Genomic DNA, 16,347 nt, shown 5'->3' on the forward strand with positions numbered 1-16,347 from the left:
TTCTAAATAAACGGCTTTCTAATTTTTTACAAAATAAATGTTTTCTGAAAAGAAAAAGAAAAAATAAAATCTACTTTCAAAAACAGAAAATGGGTGTTCATGGGAAGCCATGAATAATTGCACATTAACATCTGCTTATACTGGAGTATTTACAAGTACAGTTGTACCTTGGTTCACAAATGCCTTGCAAGTCAAACGTTTTGGCTCCTGAATGCCGCAAATCCGGAATTGAGAGTTCCAGTTTGCGAGCGTTCTTTGGAACCCTAATGTCCGACACTGCTTCCGATTGGCTGCAGGAGCATCCTGGAGCCAAGCCTTGGTTTCTGAACATTTTGGAAGTCAAACAGACTTCCAGAACATATTCCATTTGACTTCTGAGGTACCACTGTAGTCTGCTGCTATATTAGCATGTACTCTCAATTAGAATTAGTCATAATTTACCCAGTCTTGGATTTTCTGGAATGACTATTTTACCACTAAAATCAGTAACCTCAGTAAATGTATAGCTGTGTGAGAACTAATCTAGTTGTAATCTTGTATAATATAAGAAAAGTTAGAACACTAAAAAACTTAACCAAATGAAGCAGTCCATGAAAGGTGCTGCAGTACTAAATGTAAAAATGGAGAGGAAATCCTGATCTGAGTATTTACACTCAAAGGAAAAAAGGGGGCAGCACCAAACACGGGCAAAGCCTCAAAATGGTACTGAAAATGATTTTTATAAAACATGTTCAACACATTTTGGTGATGTCAAGAGTACTTACTGAAAGAACCATATAAATAAAACCACAATACAAATTATATACATCATCACTATTACATTAAAAAACGTGAATATGCCTTCTTAGTACAAACCTCAAATACAAACCAACTTCAGTAACATCTTGACATACTTTTCAGTATAAAACTTCCTAATTTCATGGATGTCAGGGGTTTAGGAGCAGAGGCACGGGCAAGGGAGGAAACAGAGAGCGAAGGGGAGGAGGCAGAAGAAAAGATGAGTGATGACGACGACCCGAGATCTCCTAGTCTTTCCAGTGAATCAGAGGATTCACAGAAAGGAGCACCAGTGGCCAGGGCAAGGGGGGAGTCTAGGGGGGCACCCCAGGAAGATAGAGCCAGAGGGGACTCAGGGGGGAGCAGCTGGAAATCGGGACCAGCGTCACCGCCAGGAAGCAGGGAAGAGGAAGGGAGCCAGGGGGGAAGCGCTGGCAGCTCACCACAGGAGGGAGGGCATGAGTCAGGAGTGGCCACACCTCCATCGGGGAGCGGAGAAACGGTTAAGAGGAAAGTGGAAGGTTGGGCGCGCGCGCCAAGTTCAAATGCAGAGGAAGGCGGCGCAGTAAGCAGCCCCGAAAGGGAACCAGGTCCTAAAGCCCGGCGCAAGGAGGGAGGAGGGTCCGGGTCAGCGTCAGAAGAATCCCGGAAGGAAGAAGCCCCGGGGGGTAGAGGGACCCAGAGGAGGACAGTCAGGCGGAAAAGGTGGAGCAAGGCTAGGATATTAAGTTGGTGCACACGGGGCGGAGACTCAGACGGAGCTTCGCCGACCTAGCTACTAGGCGTAGAGTTGCGCGCAGCAGCGTGAGAATGGAAACTGTAATTCAATAAAGACTTTTACTTAATGATCGCTGGCTAGCGTGATCCTCCGTGAGCTAGGATCTTCAAGCAGCTCTGACAATAGTCAATACTTTTATATGCATAAATCCCTAAAAAATGGAATTGCAAACAAATATAATCTATTGATTTTCTTGGTAAATATACAAAAGGGAGGGAATTCGAAAGTCGAAGAAATAGCTTTACTTTTCTATTGTAGTTTAATTTCAGGTTGCTGTCCTAAAACTAGTCTTAGTAACTATAAAATACTTTAGTTTTTGACTAGTTGTTTGTATACATTAAAATGGTTAGTCTTATTTGTAGTAAACTTTTTGTTCCTTCCTCTTCTTCAGCACCCCCCTTTTTATAAATCTAAAAGGTCCACAGATTATTAGAAGAGAGTGCAAGACAATAAATCAATAGCTAATACTTGCAGCTGGTATAACACCACCAGTGGGTGGGGAGCTTTGGTGCTGTGAGACAAAAGGCAAGGAGAAAGAAGCTCACTGTCTAGATCTCTGGGTTCTTGGGTTGGGAATGAGAAAGGAAGCAGCTGCTTGGTGAGTCCCCCAACATGAAAACTTGTGGGGTGGGAAGAAAAGAGTGCTGCAAATGGGTTAGGAAGAAAATGAGCAGGGATGGGAAGCATCAGGTGTCAGGGTGGAGCTTTCCCTCTTATTTCATGGGTTTGGAGATAAATTACGTTTTTAAAAATCCAGCATGTCTAAGTGGTGGGCCAATACTAGAATGGCAAGTATGGGGAAAGCAGAGATTCCTAGCAGGAGGAAAAGGGGGTTGCCACAGATACACGGAGAGGATGGGGTAACCTACTGCAAAACAATCTCCAATTTATGCCATTCTGGCAGGGAGTGAATGGAGTGAGCAGTGGGGCACAGTCGCCCTACTCAACTATACTTTTAAAGGGAGTTATTCATATGAACTATAAAATAGATTGACAATTTCATATTGATGGTCTTGTGACGAGGAAGTTTGAGTTTGGTAGTGAAAAGTGTTTAGATGTGATGTTGTGGTTTGTATGGTTATTAGCTTGAGTTGGGTATTCAATATCTGCCTTTGTAGGAATATATCCAATCTTGGCTTGTTCAGCTACCTTTGTTACCTTTAAGCTTCTCAAAGGCATATCAAATGAGGGGCTTTCAGTCACAGCTGAATAGAACACTTTATTAACAGGTGCTGGTAATGTTTGCACCCACACCCTCAGTCCCCCTCAGCTCCCAGCTATGTCCTCCTCTTAGGAAATATTACAGATCGGAAGAAGGAATTAAAAGGAGACGGAAGTTTGTGGTCACTGTAGGATAACATTAAAGCATGCATTAACATATAAATAAACTTTGTAGCTGAATTGTGATATTAATAGGAGCACAGGTGCTCTTCAGTGGTCTTCTAAAAGTGTCCTGAAACAGGTAAAAAAAGCTGAGGGGTCACAAACAAAATACTACATCTTAAGGAGACTGTTGGTTCATTTATAACACAAATCTTCAAATACGAGCATTTTTGCAGAGGTTACTTTAGAAGAAGAGTTTGGATTTGATATCCCGCTTTATCACTACCCGAAGGAGTCTCCAAGCGGCTAACAATCTCCTTTCCCTTCCTCCCCCACAACAAACACTCTGTGAGGTGAGTGGGGCTGAGAGACTTCAGAGAAGTGTGACTAGCCCAAGGTCACCCAGCAGCTGCATGTGGAGGAGCAGGGAATCGAACCCGGTTCACCAGATTACAAGTCCACCACTCTTAACCACTACACCACACTGGCTCTCTTTATGTGCTTTCTTCGGCAAAGTCACCATCAGCTCCTACCTGAGACTCGTCAGAAGCCTGCAGAGAGCCCTCCGATTGCGCTCCCATATATGTGGGTGTACTGTACTTCACAAGGATAGATTTAAACTGCGCCAGGGGGGCATTCGTTCGAACACCCATCGGATCAAAATGAGTCCGGCTTACTCGGTAGCCAGCTTGAGAGAGATAATGCAAGAACTTATTTAACCTGGGGAGAAGAATGAATGCACAAAATCAATGCCTTTTTCCTCCTTTCAATCAGATACGTTTAAAACACAACAGGTTGCTTACTTTGGCATGTTCATCCCTTTAATGCTGTGCCTGTGAATATTGTAATAAAAGGCAGGATGCTCAGCATTGCTTTCTGATTTCTGGCGCTTTGTTCCATTTTGGCTGTTTTCATTATTCTTTCTTTTTCCTGGAATATAAGAGTAACTTAAGGATAAGAAACACACACAAAAGCCTCTAAAATCCAGCTAATCTGAACAGTGTGACTTAGCTTTATCTTACAGTGGGAAATCTTCACATTTCATAAATTTACATTTAAGAACTAGTTTGCTTAATGAATGACTATAGTAAGAACTCCTGCCCACCCCTCTTTGGTTCCACATACTATGCTAGATTGACAGGGACCTACCATGTACAACGTAGTAATCTGCTGCGGTATCTGGTGTCTTAATAAACACACCACATTCTTCTAAAAAGAGAAGAAATCAGATTTACACTGAAGTCATTAAAGGAAAAAAAACAAGTTAATTTGTGAGCAAATGGCTATCAAAGGGGAAATGAGTGGAATGTTACCGCTGTAGCAAAAAGGTTTAGTTCAAATTACTGATGGTTACCATGGCTTTGATGCTTTCATTTGAGTAGCATGGCACAAGTTGAAATCTCAAGGTCTTATCTGTATTTTGATGGGATGGCCTTTTTCTGACACTGCAATCCCCTTTTAAATTTACTTATTAAAAAAGCAAGTCACCACTACAATTCACAATTGCTGCCTGGAGTGCCCCTTTTACCTATCAAGGTTTGTAAAACCTTTCAGTGTCTTCTTACCTTGTTTGTTCTGGCTGGTAGGACCATGGATTGAAAAGTGCTTGAGAATTGTGCACTCTGCTTCACATATTAGTGTTTTTAGAAGAGTCTGGATGTCTTCTAAACCATACTGAACTGCTTCAAATAACATTCTTCTGAGAAATCCAGTGTTGAAGAGGGATCCTGACCTGCAGGATAGCAGAATTACAGTATCTACCTAGATGAATTTATTTCAAAAGTAGAACTTACGTTCGTTTAAGAGCAGGAGAGCAACATCACAGAGGAAGAAAAACACAGCCCTGTTAGCTGATTTTGTTCCTGCTTTAAAATCTGTTCCATGTCTGCATAGCCACTAGCCCAGAGCCCCAGTAGGGCAGGACTCAGGCCAAAGATCAGCTGCACTTTGGGGACTTCTGGTTCCATTCCATTAATAATTAAATTTTGAGAAGGCACTTAAATCAGTACTAGAATTTACTTAAGTATGCGTGTCATCTGCACAACTCTCTTCTCCAGGCTGCAAATGGGCCTGTGGGGCCCCAAGATGCTGGCAACTCTTCAGCTCAAATAATAACTGGGAACTTGCTAAAGCAGTAACTTGCCCAATGCTTTTGGTGAAAACCTGCTTTTGGGAATAACAACCTGTAATTCAAACAATGTAATTCCTAATGCAAAGTGAATGTAAGAGTTTTGTCTCATTAAAACTACTATGTCTATTTCATATACAGTGGTACCTTGGTACTCGGACAGCTTGGCTGCCAAACAAATCAGCTCCCAAACGCCGCAAACCAGGAAATGAGTTTTCTGGTTTGCAAATGTTTTTCGGAAGGTGAACATCCTACACGGCTTCCAATTGAGTGCAGGAAGCTCCTGCAGCCAATCAGAAGCTGCGCCTTGGTTTTCAAACCGTTTCGGGAGTCAAGAACCAAGGTGCCATTGTAATTAGTTCTGAATATTTTTATATTGTCTGAATAACAAAGTTGGCTAATTTCAGTGTCCTCAGGGAAGACTTCTGCCAAATACATTGGGCAGTTAATTTGATTAAATGTTTCCTATAATTCTTCAGTACCACCGAGTCTCGCCTTTCTCCTTTTTTATTTGGTGCTGCCATTCCCCCTCCCCATAGCCTTTTCTAAAAGTGCTTTGGTGAATCACATCTAGACAGGGGCAAGCACTTGTTAGACATAACACATTACATGGGCTCCCTCCCCTCAAGATTCTATCCCATACCTGCCTATTGAGAAGTAAGCCCTACTAAATTCAGTGAGATTTAATCCAAGGTCAGTGGGCAGAGGACTGCAAGCCAAGTTACAACAGGACACAGATGGTTTGTTCATTTCCTACCCTTCTCAATATTTGTCACAATGAACTATCCTGAAAGTGAAGAAAGAACAGTATGATTCTCCCTAGTCTGACATTAGGGGAGAGGTCTTGTAGCTACATCACTGCTTTCACAGCCACCTGCACTGCACTGATTTCTGAGAGTGTCTTCACCCTGCCAAGACATGGGTGGCCAGAGAGTATCTCATAGCTGCTGTTGCTTCCGTAGGAATGCCAGCACCCAACTGAGGATCTAGAAAAATACATACCACAGAGGACCAAGTTCCACTGCTGTCTTGCCTGTCATGCGGCTGTGGCAGTCACAAGGGAGCTGCCGGTAAGGGTTCTCTGTAGAAAACAATATTGGCATTTATTATCTAAACAAATGTTGGAGACTTGTATGTATAGAAAACAATGAACATAATGGAAACTTGGTAATAGGGTATGTCCATTAAAAAATAAAGCTTGAAAACTGTTTTTCACAGTGATTTAAATATAACTCACATGGTAGCTATTATTAGGTCTAGGAGGATTCAGGACACTGTGCAATGAAAATGCAATTTCAGAATTGTGTGCAGTGGCCCAGAAGACGGGGTCAATTGTGGTGGTGTTGTTGTTGTTGTTTTTTTGGGGGGGGAGTAATTATGTGTTACACCTCACAAAAGTTAGTAAGTTCAGGATGTTGATTTCTAGCCAGAGAGTGAGTGTAATATGGTGGATAGTTTTGGACTTGGACTTGAACAGAGATTTTGTCTTGACTCCCTGGATTATTTAGGCTAGATGAGAATGATAAATCACACAGGCTATTTTGGAGGGTAAAATTGTCCCAAATGAGCCTCCCAGTGCATTAAGATCATTCACAGAAGCCCTCTGGCCAGTTTTGAATACACATTTAGTTGTGTGTTTTTACTCAAAGCAGACCCACTGAAATTAATAGACACAACACACTTAGGATCATTGATTTTAGAAAGTCTACTCTCTGCAAAACTCTTTGTTGGTGGCGTTGCACTGTAGAAGCAAAGGCAGGGTACAAATATTTGAAATAAATTAAGCTTATGCTGGACCAATTATCTTTTTTTAAAAAAAATCCACAGCAAAGAAATTAAGCAGAGAAAAGTTTAGCTTTTTAAAAATAACCACTGGATTGTGTATGCTTTGTTTTCACCAGCTGAACAGCACTGGTACATGAAGTTACAGCATATATGATTACCTTCTATCATGTTGCCATCTTTCTTGAATACCCTTTCCTCACACCACTGACAGTGGAGTAGGTACCGGATTTTCTTCACAGTATCATCTGCAGGAGATGGCCCCCTCAATACTCTCACCTCCACTAGGACAAAATGTTCGAGAGCCACAGCGAGCAAAACTTCAATGCCTTTGTTGCATCGAGCAGCGGCTCTGCAAAAAAGACTCACCATGACTAACACAGTTCATGAAAGATTAAAGCAGTGTTCAGGCAGGGGCACACATGCCCAATATCCCTGCCCATGCAGGCTGCTCTTCAGACCCTTGTGGAATTAGTGTGAAGGTCTGAATAGAAGGGGTTTAAGCGTGTTCAATTAGCCACACTTAGGGATCTCACTCATGATAGGGTATCTATCTTATCAAGATTCCTGCCAAACACAGAGATTAAGTACATTCACTTGGGCACAATTAAAACCATCTTCAGATCTCTGGGGTTGGGAGGGTAGGGACTTCCATGTGAGTTTTACAACTTACACATTCAGGTATATATGATTGAATGTGTCAAGTCTTACTTAACACACAAGTTTGATTTCACTGGAAGGTCTTCTAACTTCTGAGTACCTCTTGCACCCTGTGAAATTTTACAGTCCCAGCACATTGAATCCACTAATTTCCAGACATGACTCCTACACTTAAATGTCTTATTTCAATGCCAATACACTTTGCTTTTTAATCATGCAATGACCTTCATGGAATTGCACCCATGACTAAAAATCTATCATAACGATGTAGTTCTAGGATTTGCTTCTGAAGAATTTAAGATTTCCAAATTAGTTCTAGTCAGAGGTGATTGCAGTTACTTGCTTCAGTTCCTGCTGAGCAGTGGAATAAATCCTCTAATGAAGTTTCTTTTTACTAACACTTTTGAGCAAGACGTTTTCTGAAAGATGTGCACACAAATCATCCTGAGGAAGTCAAGTCAAAGGAGATATATTGTGCACAGTTGTACTCTAGGTCCACACAACTTGCAATTCACTGCTCAGGTCACCAGCCACTTATGGTGGTTATGAGGAGTTCAATGGACCTCTTTTTCTTGCGCATTGGGGCGTGTAAAAACAAGGAGACCACAAAATATCTGGCAGACCACAATATATGGCTTTCAGCAGGGTGAGTTACAAGGCTTGCAATTCTGCTCTGGGCTGTTTATAATCTGCTTTACAGTATTTGTTTTCTCTTTTTCTCCCCCTCCCTGCTTTACAGTATTCATGCTTCCAGATATAATTTCTGAAGGCTGTCAGAAAGCAAGAAGCAGAGAACCAATTTCCCCCAGCTGCTACTAAAAGTTTCAACTAGCAACTTTAGGTGGGAGAGAATACAGCCCCCTTATACTTAAATGTGAGATGACCACAATTCAGAAACTAATTGTACCTTGCCACAGCAGCAACTACCATCCTAGCAGCCAGTTCTTTGAAATACTCCGTCCTGACAATGTTGCAGCCATAGTGACGCTGGGCCACATGCTGTGCCTTTGAATAGAGAGAACTGATATCTGTTGATGTCACTGACACAATTCCAAGGTTTCTTACATTTCTGAAAGCTGCATCTAGATAGTTCACTGATGACCCAAATGGGTCCAGATGTCTGTAGAGTGGAGTAGGAGAGAGATAAAAACACATTAAAGAGAGGTTCCTAATCTTGTTTACTCAGAAAAAGGGTTTCATTGTGTTAAGTAGAACTAGTTTCCAAGTAAGCCTGCATACGGCTGCAACTTAGCTACTACACTTTAAATACTTCTGATTTTCAAAAGCCATATCCATGCTCAAGTCAGAAATAAAACAGAATATAGGTTAAGCTGTGACCACGTTTCACATATGTAGTTTCAGTCAAGACTATAAATCTAAAGAAATACTAAGCTGCCCCCACTTAATAAGGATTGTTAACGAATAGCATATTTGCCCAGTGGTACAATTTATTATCATTATTTATTTGTAAAACTTAGGAAGTAGCCATATCTTCTGGGAAGGGAGGAAAGGATAGAGGTCAAAGGACACTGTTGAGAAGAGGAATAACAGTGTCACTGGCTTCTTTGTCTCCCTATCTCACCTTCCCTTTAGGACCAGGGATGGAGAATTTGTGGCCCTCCAGATGTTGCCGAACTCCAACTCCTATCAGCCACAGCCGGCATGACCAATATTCAGGAAGGAGGGGAGTCCACATGTTCCTCATCCCTAGTCTAGACAAGGCTTTAACTAAAAGGTGCCAGAGTTTGAGTCTGCCAGGCAGTGGTAGCACCAGCCTGGAATCCTTTCTCTTATGAGTGGCTGTTGATTGCAGTTATTCAGTAGTGAGGGAGGCACTCTGTGTGTGCTCAAGGTTGCTCTTTCTTCTCCCTATCTCCTGACCTCTTCGGCAGTCTAGATGCCTATTTTAAAGGTGCAAGTGGCTTTTGGCACTGAGATTTTTGCAACCTTGCTAAATATTCCACATAATAGTCTCCAGCACAAGGGTGTAGCTTTGGTGACTTGGAACACTCTGCTAATGCATTGGTATGACTTTACTCACCACTTTGTGTTATCCAGTGATAACAGGATTGGTAAAGAGTAGAGTTTCTTGAGAAAAACATATGAATATGCAGCTGAACAAAAAAACCACTCTGCAAATGGCTCACAAACAGAAACTGAAAGGCTGAGGATGGTTCTGCAAGCTGCCCACCCAAGTCCTAAAGTTGCAAGTAAACATTAATATATCTTAAGCAAAGTAACCATTCATTTGCATATATAGAAATGACAACTGTGCAGTACTGTGAACTAATATTTTTCTAGCCAGTAACTCTTGTAAGAATCCCCACTTATTTTGACTAATGGTGTATGGATAGGCAGAAGGTAGACTGGGATAAATAATAATGGTATAAATGAAGCAACATCCTAGTTGCAGTACAATTCTATTAGGGATGAGACCCTGCTTTAAAAGTTTGGACAACAAAGTTGCTTTCATTTTTAGATATTGAGAAGGCTCATAAAGTTTTGCTTAATTAATTTTACAATATTTATAATATATCTGAATAATCCATTACATGGAGCAACATGCTGTTGAAGCAGCTCCAGCTGAGATTATTGCACTGGTCTGGAAGCAGCTGAGGCCACCACCTTATGGAAGCTAAGCAGGTCAGGGTCAGTGCTTTGACTTCCACAAGGGAAGAAAAGCGGAATATAAATGTATGAAAATATATAATGGCATATACAAAGTTTCATCAGGGCTGAAGAGTAAAAAGGAGATGCCATGAAACATCAATTTAGGTTGATTTTATATTGACAAGTCTTGCACTTTGCACAGTGCTATTGTTTCGATTGTGCCACACTTGATCTCGTCTCCACTTACCAAACCCTAGGTGTTGGGGGGTGGGGGTGGGGGTTCTGATCCAACAGCAAATGCCACTTACATAAAATCAAATGCTCTCAAGTGCATGATGACATTGGCATCCATTTTTGTCACCTCAATGGCAGGCAAGTTTTCCTCCCCTTCTTCTATTGTTTCATCACAGTCTTCCTCCTCTTTGAAGTTCATCACCACTTTCATTTTATTTAAGTGACAGTTCTCCTGTATCATTCTTACAGAGTTTTCATTGTAGTCATTAATTGTGACCTTCACGGAATTTCCAAGGTGCTTAGCCCACTGTAATCCCATTATACCTGGAAGCAAGAGATGTAAAGGCAGTGACTGATTTACATGTGTCCAATTGATGAGCATGAACATGCACATCATGGCGACTCAGAAGTGGCCAGAAAAGGGAGAATAATGGGGGGAGGGCAGGCAGTAATGGGCTTATGCACACTCTGCTGTCATGCACACAACCTGTGTAGATTGGTGGTTGCTTGTGTACAGTTAGATGCATGCAATAAAGTAAGAGTTTGCTTGTGTGGAGCATACTGCATAGAAATATGCTAAGATTCTCAATATACACAATGCACATTAAATTATTATTATCCCTAACTGAAAAATATGTATATAATTGCTTTCACTAAGGCTAACAAATCAACATGATTGTTTGCTAATTCTATTCCAAGAAAGTATTTACTTCTAAAATTGACAACCCCTCTTTTCTTTTCCTGAATGCCAGAGCAACTAACAGAACAACGGTGTAATCCTAAACAAGTTTTTCGCATAGTATATCCCAGTGACCTCAGTAGGATTTACTCTCCAGCAATTTCCCTTTACAAGGAACACAAAGTGAACCAAAGCACAGAAGAGCATCTTACCAGTGGCTCCAAATGCATCCAGACATTCCAAAGGTTTCCGTTCCTCTGCTAGAACAGCTAGAGCACAGACTACGAGTTGCCTAAAAGAATAAAAAAGTGATCTTAATTTTTTAAAAAGGTGTAAACTCCACATGCATAATTTATTCTTCCTCTCGTAAATTTCCGGACAGTTTCTTCAAATTAAACAACTTGCATAATAATAATAATAATAATAATAATAATAATAATAATTATTATTATTATTATTATTATTATTTTATTGTTTATACCCCACCCATCTGGCTGGGTTTCCCCAGCCGCTCTGGATGGCTTCCAGCAAAATATAAAAAATAATAAAATGTCAGACATTTAAAACTTCCTTGAACAGGGCTGCCTTCAGATGTTTTCTAAAAGTTGTGTAATACTTTATGTCCCTGACATCTGATGGGGGGAGTTCCACAGGGAGGGTGCCACTGCTGAGAAGGACCTTTGCCTGGTTCCCTGTAACTTTACTTCTCACAGTGAGGGAACTGCTAGAAGCCCCCTGGAAGTGGACCTCAATGTCCAGGCTGAATGATGGAGGTGGTGATGCTCCTTCAGGTATACTGGGCTGAGGCCGAAAATGTACTGGGAGTCAGTGAAGATCCTTTAGGACTGGCTATATGGCAAGCACGTCCAACAGGATGGTTGAGGTAGATCACTGGTAAGATCATGGTCTTCCCCCAAAGATGCCCAACTACTTTGGCTCCCCTAAAAAAAGCTCAACATTTTTGCCCTGCACCCCCCTTCCACCTTCCTAAAAAAAGCTCAACAACTGAAGACCTGAAACAGGGCTTTCCTTCCAAAAAAAGGGGGTAAATCACTGCCAGTTTTTAACTCTGAGAATAGATTGCAGTCTCTTGGGAGTTGGCTACCCCTGCTATATGGTATCGGTGGCCACTCCCAGTCACCAGTCTAGTTGCTGCATTTTGGATTAGTTGTAGTTTCCGAGTCACCTTCAAAGGTAGTCCCATGTAGAGTGCACTGCAGTAATCCAAGCGGGAGATATCCAGAGCATGTACTACTCTGGCAAGACAGTCTGCAGGCAGGTAGGGTGTCAGCTGGCGTACCAGATGGAGCTGGTAGACAGCTGCTCAGGACACAGAACTGACCTGTGCCTCCATGGACAGCTGTGAGTCCCAAATGACTCCCAGGCTCTGTACCTGGTCCTTCAGGGGCACAGTTAGCCCATTCAGGACCAGGGAGTCCCTCACACCCGTCCGCCCCCTGTCCCCCAAGAAAAGTACTTCTGTCTTGTCAGGATTCAACCTCAATCTGTTAGTCGCCATCCATTCTCCAACTGCCTCCAGACACTCACACAGGACATTCACTGCCTTCACTGGTTCCAATCTAAAGGAGAGGTAGAGCTGGGTATCATCCGCATACTGGTGGACACCCAGCTCAAACAATAGGTAAGATCCAACTGTTCCCCACCCCCCTGAAATTTGCATTCTTGTTGTTTTGGCAAATTTGGAAACTGCACAATCATGATATTTTGGGTAGGACTTAAACTTCTCAGTATTTTAATGTTCCAGCAAGTCCAATGAATCACACTTGATTTCTGTCTTGGTTCAAATCACACTGCAGCCATGGGATTCACTTACTTGGCTTGGCTAATCCATATATTTCACCTGTGCCAGAGAAATATCCACCATGTACTAGTTTCTGTTAATATGAAAAAATATAAATGAATTTTTTTAATCCCCTCCATAATAATCCTCAAAATTCTTACCTGTTAAGTTTCATTTTAGGATTAAAATAAGAATCAGTTTTCTGTGGTGTGGAATAATTAGGAAGGACTTGCACATCTGTATCTGCTTCTTTTAGTATTTCATATGTAGATTTGGGAGCAGGGGCTAAAAATAATTTTCAGAATGAAAGAGAGTGTTAGAGAGACTATAGCTTAATTTAGACCATCACTCAAGGCTTCATAAACGATGAATCAGATGCTGGTTTATTAACCTGACATTAAGTAAGTTTTCCCATTTGGATGTAAAGAGGAGCTCTGACTTAATAACAAGCCAGAATGTAGGCTTTAAACCAGAACCCAAAGGGAGGAATGTTTGGCCTCAGTGCTTTTTCTCAGCTTTGTAAGGTTTGTGAAGCCTCAAACAATGTTTGAACTGGGCCTCTATATGTTTGCCTGGTCTGTAATGTTCAGGAACCACCAAAATCATTAGATCCACAGTAGTGTTAACACAAAATTTAACAGTTATTAAATAAAATACATCTTAACAATAATAATTAATTTTCAGAACACTTGGAAAATCTAATTTATGCTGAGAAACTGCCTCAGTACTATTGTATTGAAGAGAAAAGCGCTGAGCACAGAGCTCACAAAGAATTTTGTGCAGTACAGTGGTACCTTGGTTCTTGAACAGAATGCGTTCTGGGAATCCGTTTGACTCTTGGAACCGTTCGAAAACCAAGGCGCGGCTTCCGATTGGCTGCAGGAGCGTCCTGCAGCCAATCGGAAGCTGCGCCGGACATTTGGCTTCTGAAAATCATTCGAAAACCGGAACACTCACTTCCGGGTTTCGATTGTTCAGGAGCCAAGGTGTTTGAGATCCAAGGTCTGACTGTACTTCCCAAGAGCCTGGTAGCCAGCTGACTACCAGCTGAGTTGTTCCACTAACCTGGCAAAGTTTGCCAGCAGGGTAAAGTCAGATAAGGATCTGCCTCTCCAGGCCAAAAACGTTCCCCACCACTAACCTAGGGACATAAGCTTTGTTGGCAGACAAGAAATTGGCTAGGAACTATGAACTATGTATAATATTTCTTTTGCCATGACTAATATTGTCAAAGATATGTATTCTTGTTTTACATTTAGGGGTTTGTTTTGTTTTTGCTCTGTTCTACTGTGCCGTACAATTTTATTGAATACAAACTGTAATACAATAAAATACAATACAGAAGAAACAAAAGAAGCAATTTGGGAACCATTTGGAAATAATACATGCACCAATGTCAAAAATTTGTGACAGTTTATCCAGTTTAGATTAATAAAGGAAGTTCTGTAAAAAAATAATCCCTTTAAATGGTACTAGCAACAAATCTGGGTTCTTTAAAGTAGCTTTAATTCCTTGTGAGTTAGAAAGGAATACAAACTCAAACAAATACACTGTCACCTATTCTAATTTCATCATTTATTCTATCTATAATAGCCAGCGATAAAAATACAATATCTTCATGCAGCGAAAACAAGTATGTTTAAATACATACCTGGCATAAACCTTGATTCAGTTTCTCCTTTATTCACATGACGTTTTATATGCCCTATCATATCTGTCCTTCGGGTAATAGTTGCCGAACAGATAATGCAGTGATAATGGGCTTCCATTTTTATCTACAACACACATTGCATGCATAGTTAAAGTTTATTAGAAAAATCATTTTAATATTAATATTATACCATATCTTATAATACTAAAGACAACAACAGTAAAAACCCATATAAACCAATTATAGTTGATACCACGAAGGATGCAGTTTACAATTCAGCAACAAAGCTTAATGTTCAAATGCAGCCTTTAAATTTTAGCTTCCTCTTATAAAATTATTTATATATAATAATAAATAAATAAGCATGCTGCCAGACCAAAAAGAAATACACTATAAATATTATATTTAAGATTGTGCAGATTCAGTGCATTCTTTCCATTTCCATTCTTCCCATTTCCTAGCTAAGAATGGATGGGAAGAAAGGCCTGAGATATCACAACTGTTGGTTAACTACTGAGTTCAAGTTTAAAAATCAAAAAGAGAAAAATTCATCACATAGAAGACAAAATGAATGACTGGTCTTACCTGAAGCATAGATTTGATAAATGGATTGGGTTATAAATCCTTTCATTCAGCAGGTATTGAGGGAGAAGTATCTTCCTCCATCTATGCAAGGTGGATTAGGGTTGACATTTCTTGGATGCTTGATACCCTCAAAGGGGCCAAGCCAACAAAAATATTGGTTCGCTCCATTATGTCACCATCGACTGCTGTTATTGTGCCTAATGTTCCTTTACCAAGTATATACACCAGGCACTACACAATGGCCCTGCTGGCTTCACCTGATGCTGACCTGGGGTGCATAGTTTGTAAATAGGTACTTTAGTCTCAATAAATGCAGTTGGACCCCACCTGGTTAGGAATGCTGTGCTATGACCCAATTCGGGTCCTCAGTAACCATATCAAATAGGACGATTGGTCTTACCTGAAGTGTAGATTTAATAGGTTCTGAGGACACGAATGGGGCTCATCCCTAGTACTGGGGTCTGCAGTTCCTTCTCTGCTTCAGTTCCATGATGAGTTATTATTGTTAATTCCTCCTTTGGGTTAGTTGTGTAGAGTTTTTATTTACAGATATGTTCAATGTCTGATGCTGCTTGGCGAATGCAAAAAAACTGAAGGGAACTGTGCCTGCCTCCCAGAGTTCTTTGCATCCGTCATGTGATGAGGGTCATAACCCAACCCATTCGGATCCTCAGTAACCGTATCAGATGTGGAACAACTGATAACATTTTCTGCTTTTCAAAATAATAGCCATTTATATAGCAATTACCTGGTCTGCAGCAACATTTGGTTTCACGGGGCGGCAAGGTAAGTGACAGATGCACATTCTGTAGCCTAGAATACAGAGAGGACATTGGTAGTCTCACAATTTGATATATACACCAAACAAGTAAGGCAAAGACAGCCAGTTCTATTGGTGCACCCTCATTGTAAACTATCCACAGCTACTTCTGCAAACAAGTATTTTTTGCAAATGAATCAGATTGATCTGTTAAGCTTGAACTTTAAATGTGGCATAATTTATGAGGAGTTTCCCTGTGGCTGTAAGCTTTCTCATAGAACTGGGCAAGGTTTAAACGAAGAACTAAAAGCTGCCACTCTAAGATACTGAATTGTGTTGGCATCAACAATGGAATTTAGCCATTTTTACCTTCAAATTCAACAGACACTTTCCAGTGGAGATTCTGTAGGTGGCGATGGAGCTTGTGACTATAACAAGCTTTGAACTTCTCTTCAGGGCACAGTGGACAAGACTTCTTGCCAACTCCTAATTCAAATTAGATGAAAATAATAGAGACACAATAACCCATCCATTGATTTGAAAATATGATAGCAAATATACACCACTATTGACCATTCA

General features: G+C 40.9%; 1 protein-coding gene and 1 long non-coding RNA gene across 13 annotated transcripts in view; one reads left to right on the forward strand and one right to left on the reverse strand.

Annotated features, from left to right (window-relative positions):
* Positions 1-16,347, forward strand: part of LOC310708524 — an 89,581-nt gene that overhangs the window by 38,099 nt on the left and 35,135 nt on the right. The window lies entirely within an intron of this gene.
* TRMT1L (tRNA methyltransferase 1L) overlaps positions 1-16,347 on the reverse strand; it is a 33,917-nt gene that overhangs the window by 12,776 nt on the left and 4,794 nt on the right. For 7 of the 12 annotated variants that reach the window (XM_083506788.1, XM_083506791.1, XM_083506787.1 and 4 more), the window contains 13 exons: positions 16,138-16,254; positions 15,757-15,821; positions 14,424-14,547; positions 12,934-13,057; positions 11,184-11,263; positions 10,367-10,616; positions 8,356-8,568; positions 6,950-7,140; positions 6,009-6,087; positions 4,444-4,610; positions 4,028-4,087; positions 3,682-3,808; positions 3,412-3,598 (listed from right to left, as the gene is read on the reverse strand). In XM_083506788.1, the coding sequence (XP_083362914.1) occupies positions 3,412-3,598; positions 3,682-3,808; positions 4,028-4,087; positions 4,444-4,610; positions 6,009-6,087; positions 6,950-7,140; positions 8,356-8,568; positions 10,367-10,616; positions 11,184-11,263; positions 12,934-13,057; positions 14,424-14,547; positions 15,757-15,821; positions 16,138-16,254 (1,784 nt within the window). Of the gene's footprint in view, positions 1-74; positions 912-1,670; positions 3,599-3,681; positions 3,809-4,027; positions 4,088-4,443; positions 4,611-6,008; positions 6,088-6,949; positions 7,141-8,355; positions 8,569-10,366; positions 10,617-11,183; positions 11,264-12,933; positions 13,058-14,423; positions 14,548-15,756; positions 15,822-16,137; positions 16,255-16,347 lie in introns of those variants that run through there. The other 5 variants (XM_083506785.1, XM_083506789.1, XM_083506790.1 and 2 more) reach the window with 2 other exon arrangements.

The sequence above is a fragment of the Podarcis liolepis genome (assembly GCF_965112155.1).
Source record: "Podarcis liolepis genome assembly, chromosome: 6".
NCBI lineage: Eukaryota > Metazoa > Chordata > Lepidosauria > Squamata > Lacertidae > Podarcis > Podarcis liolepis.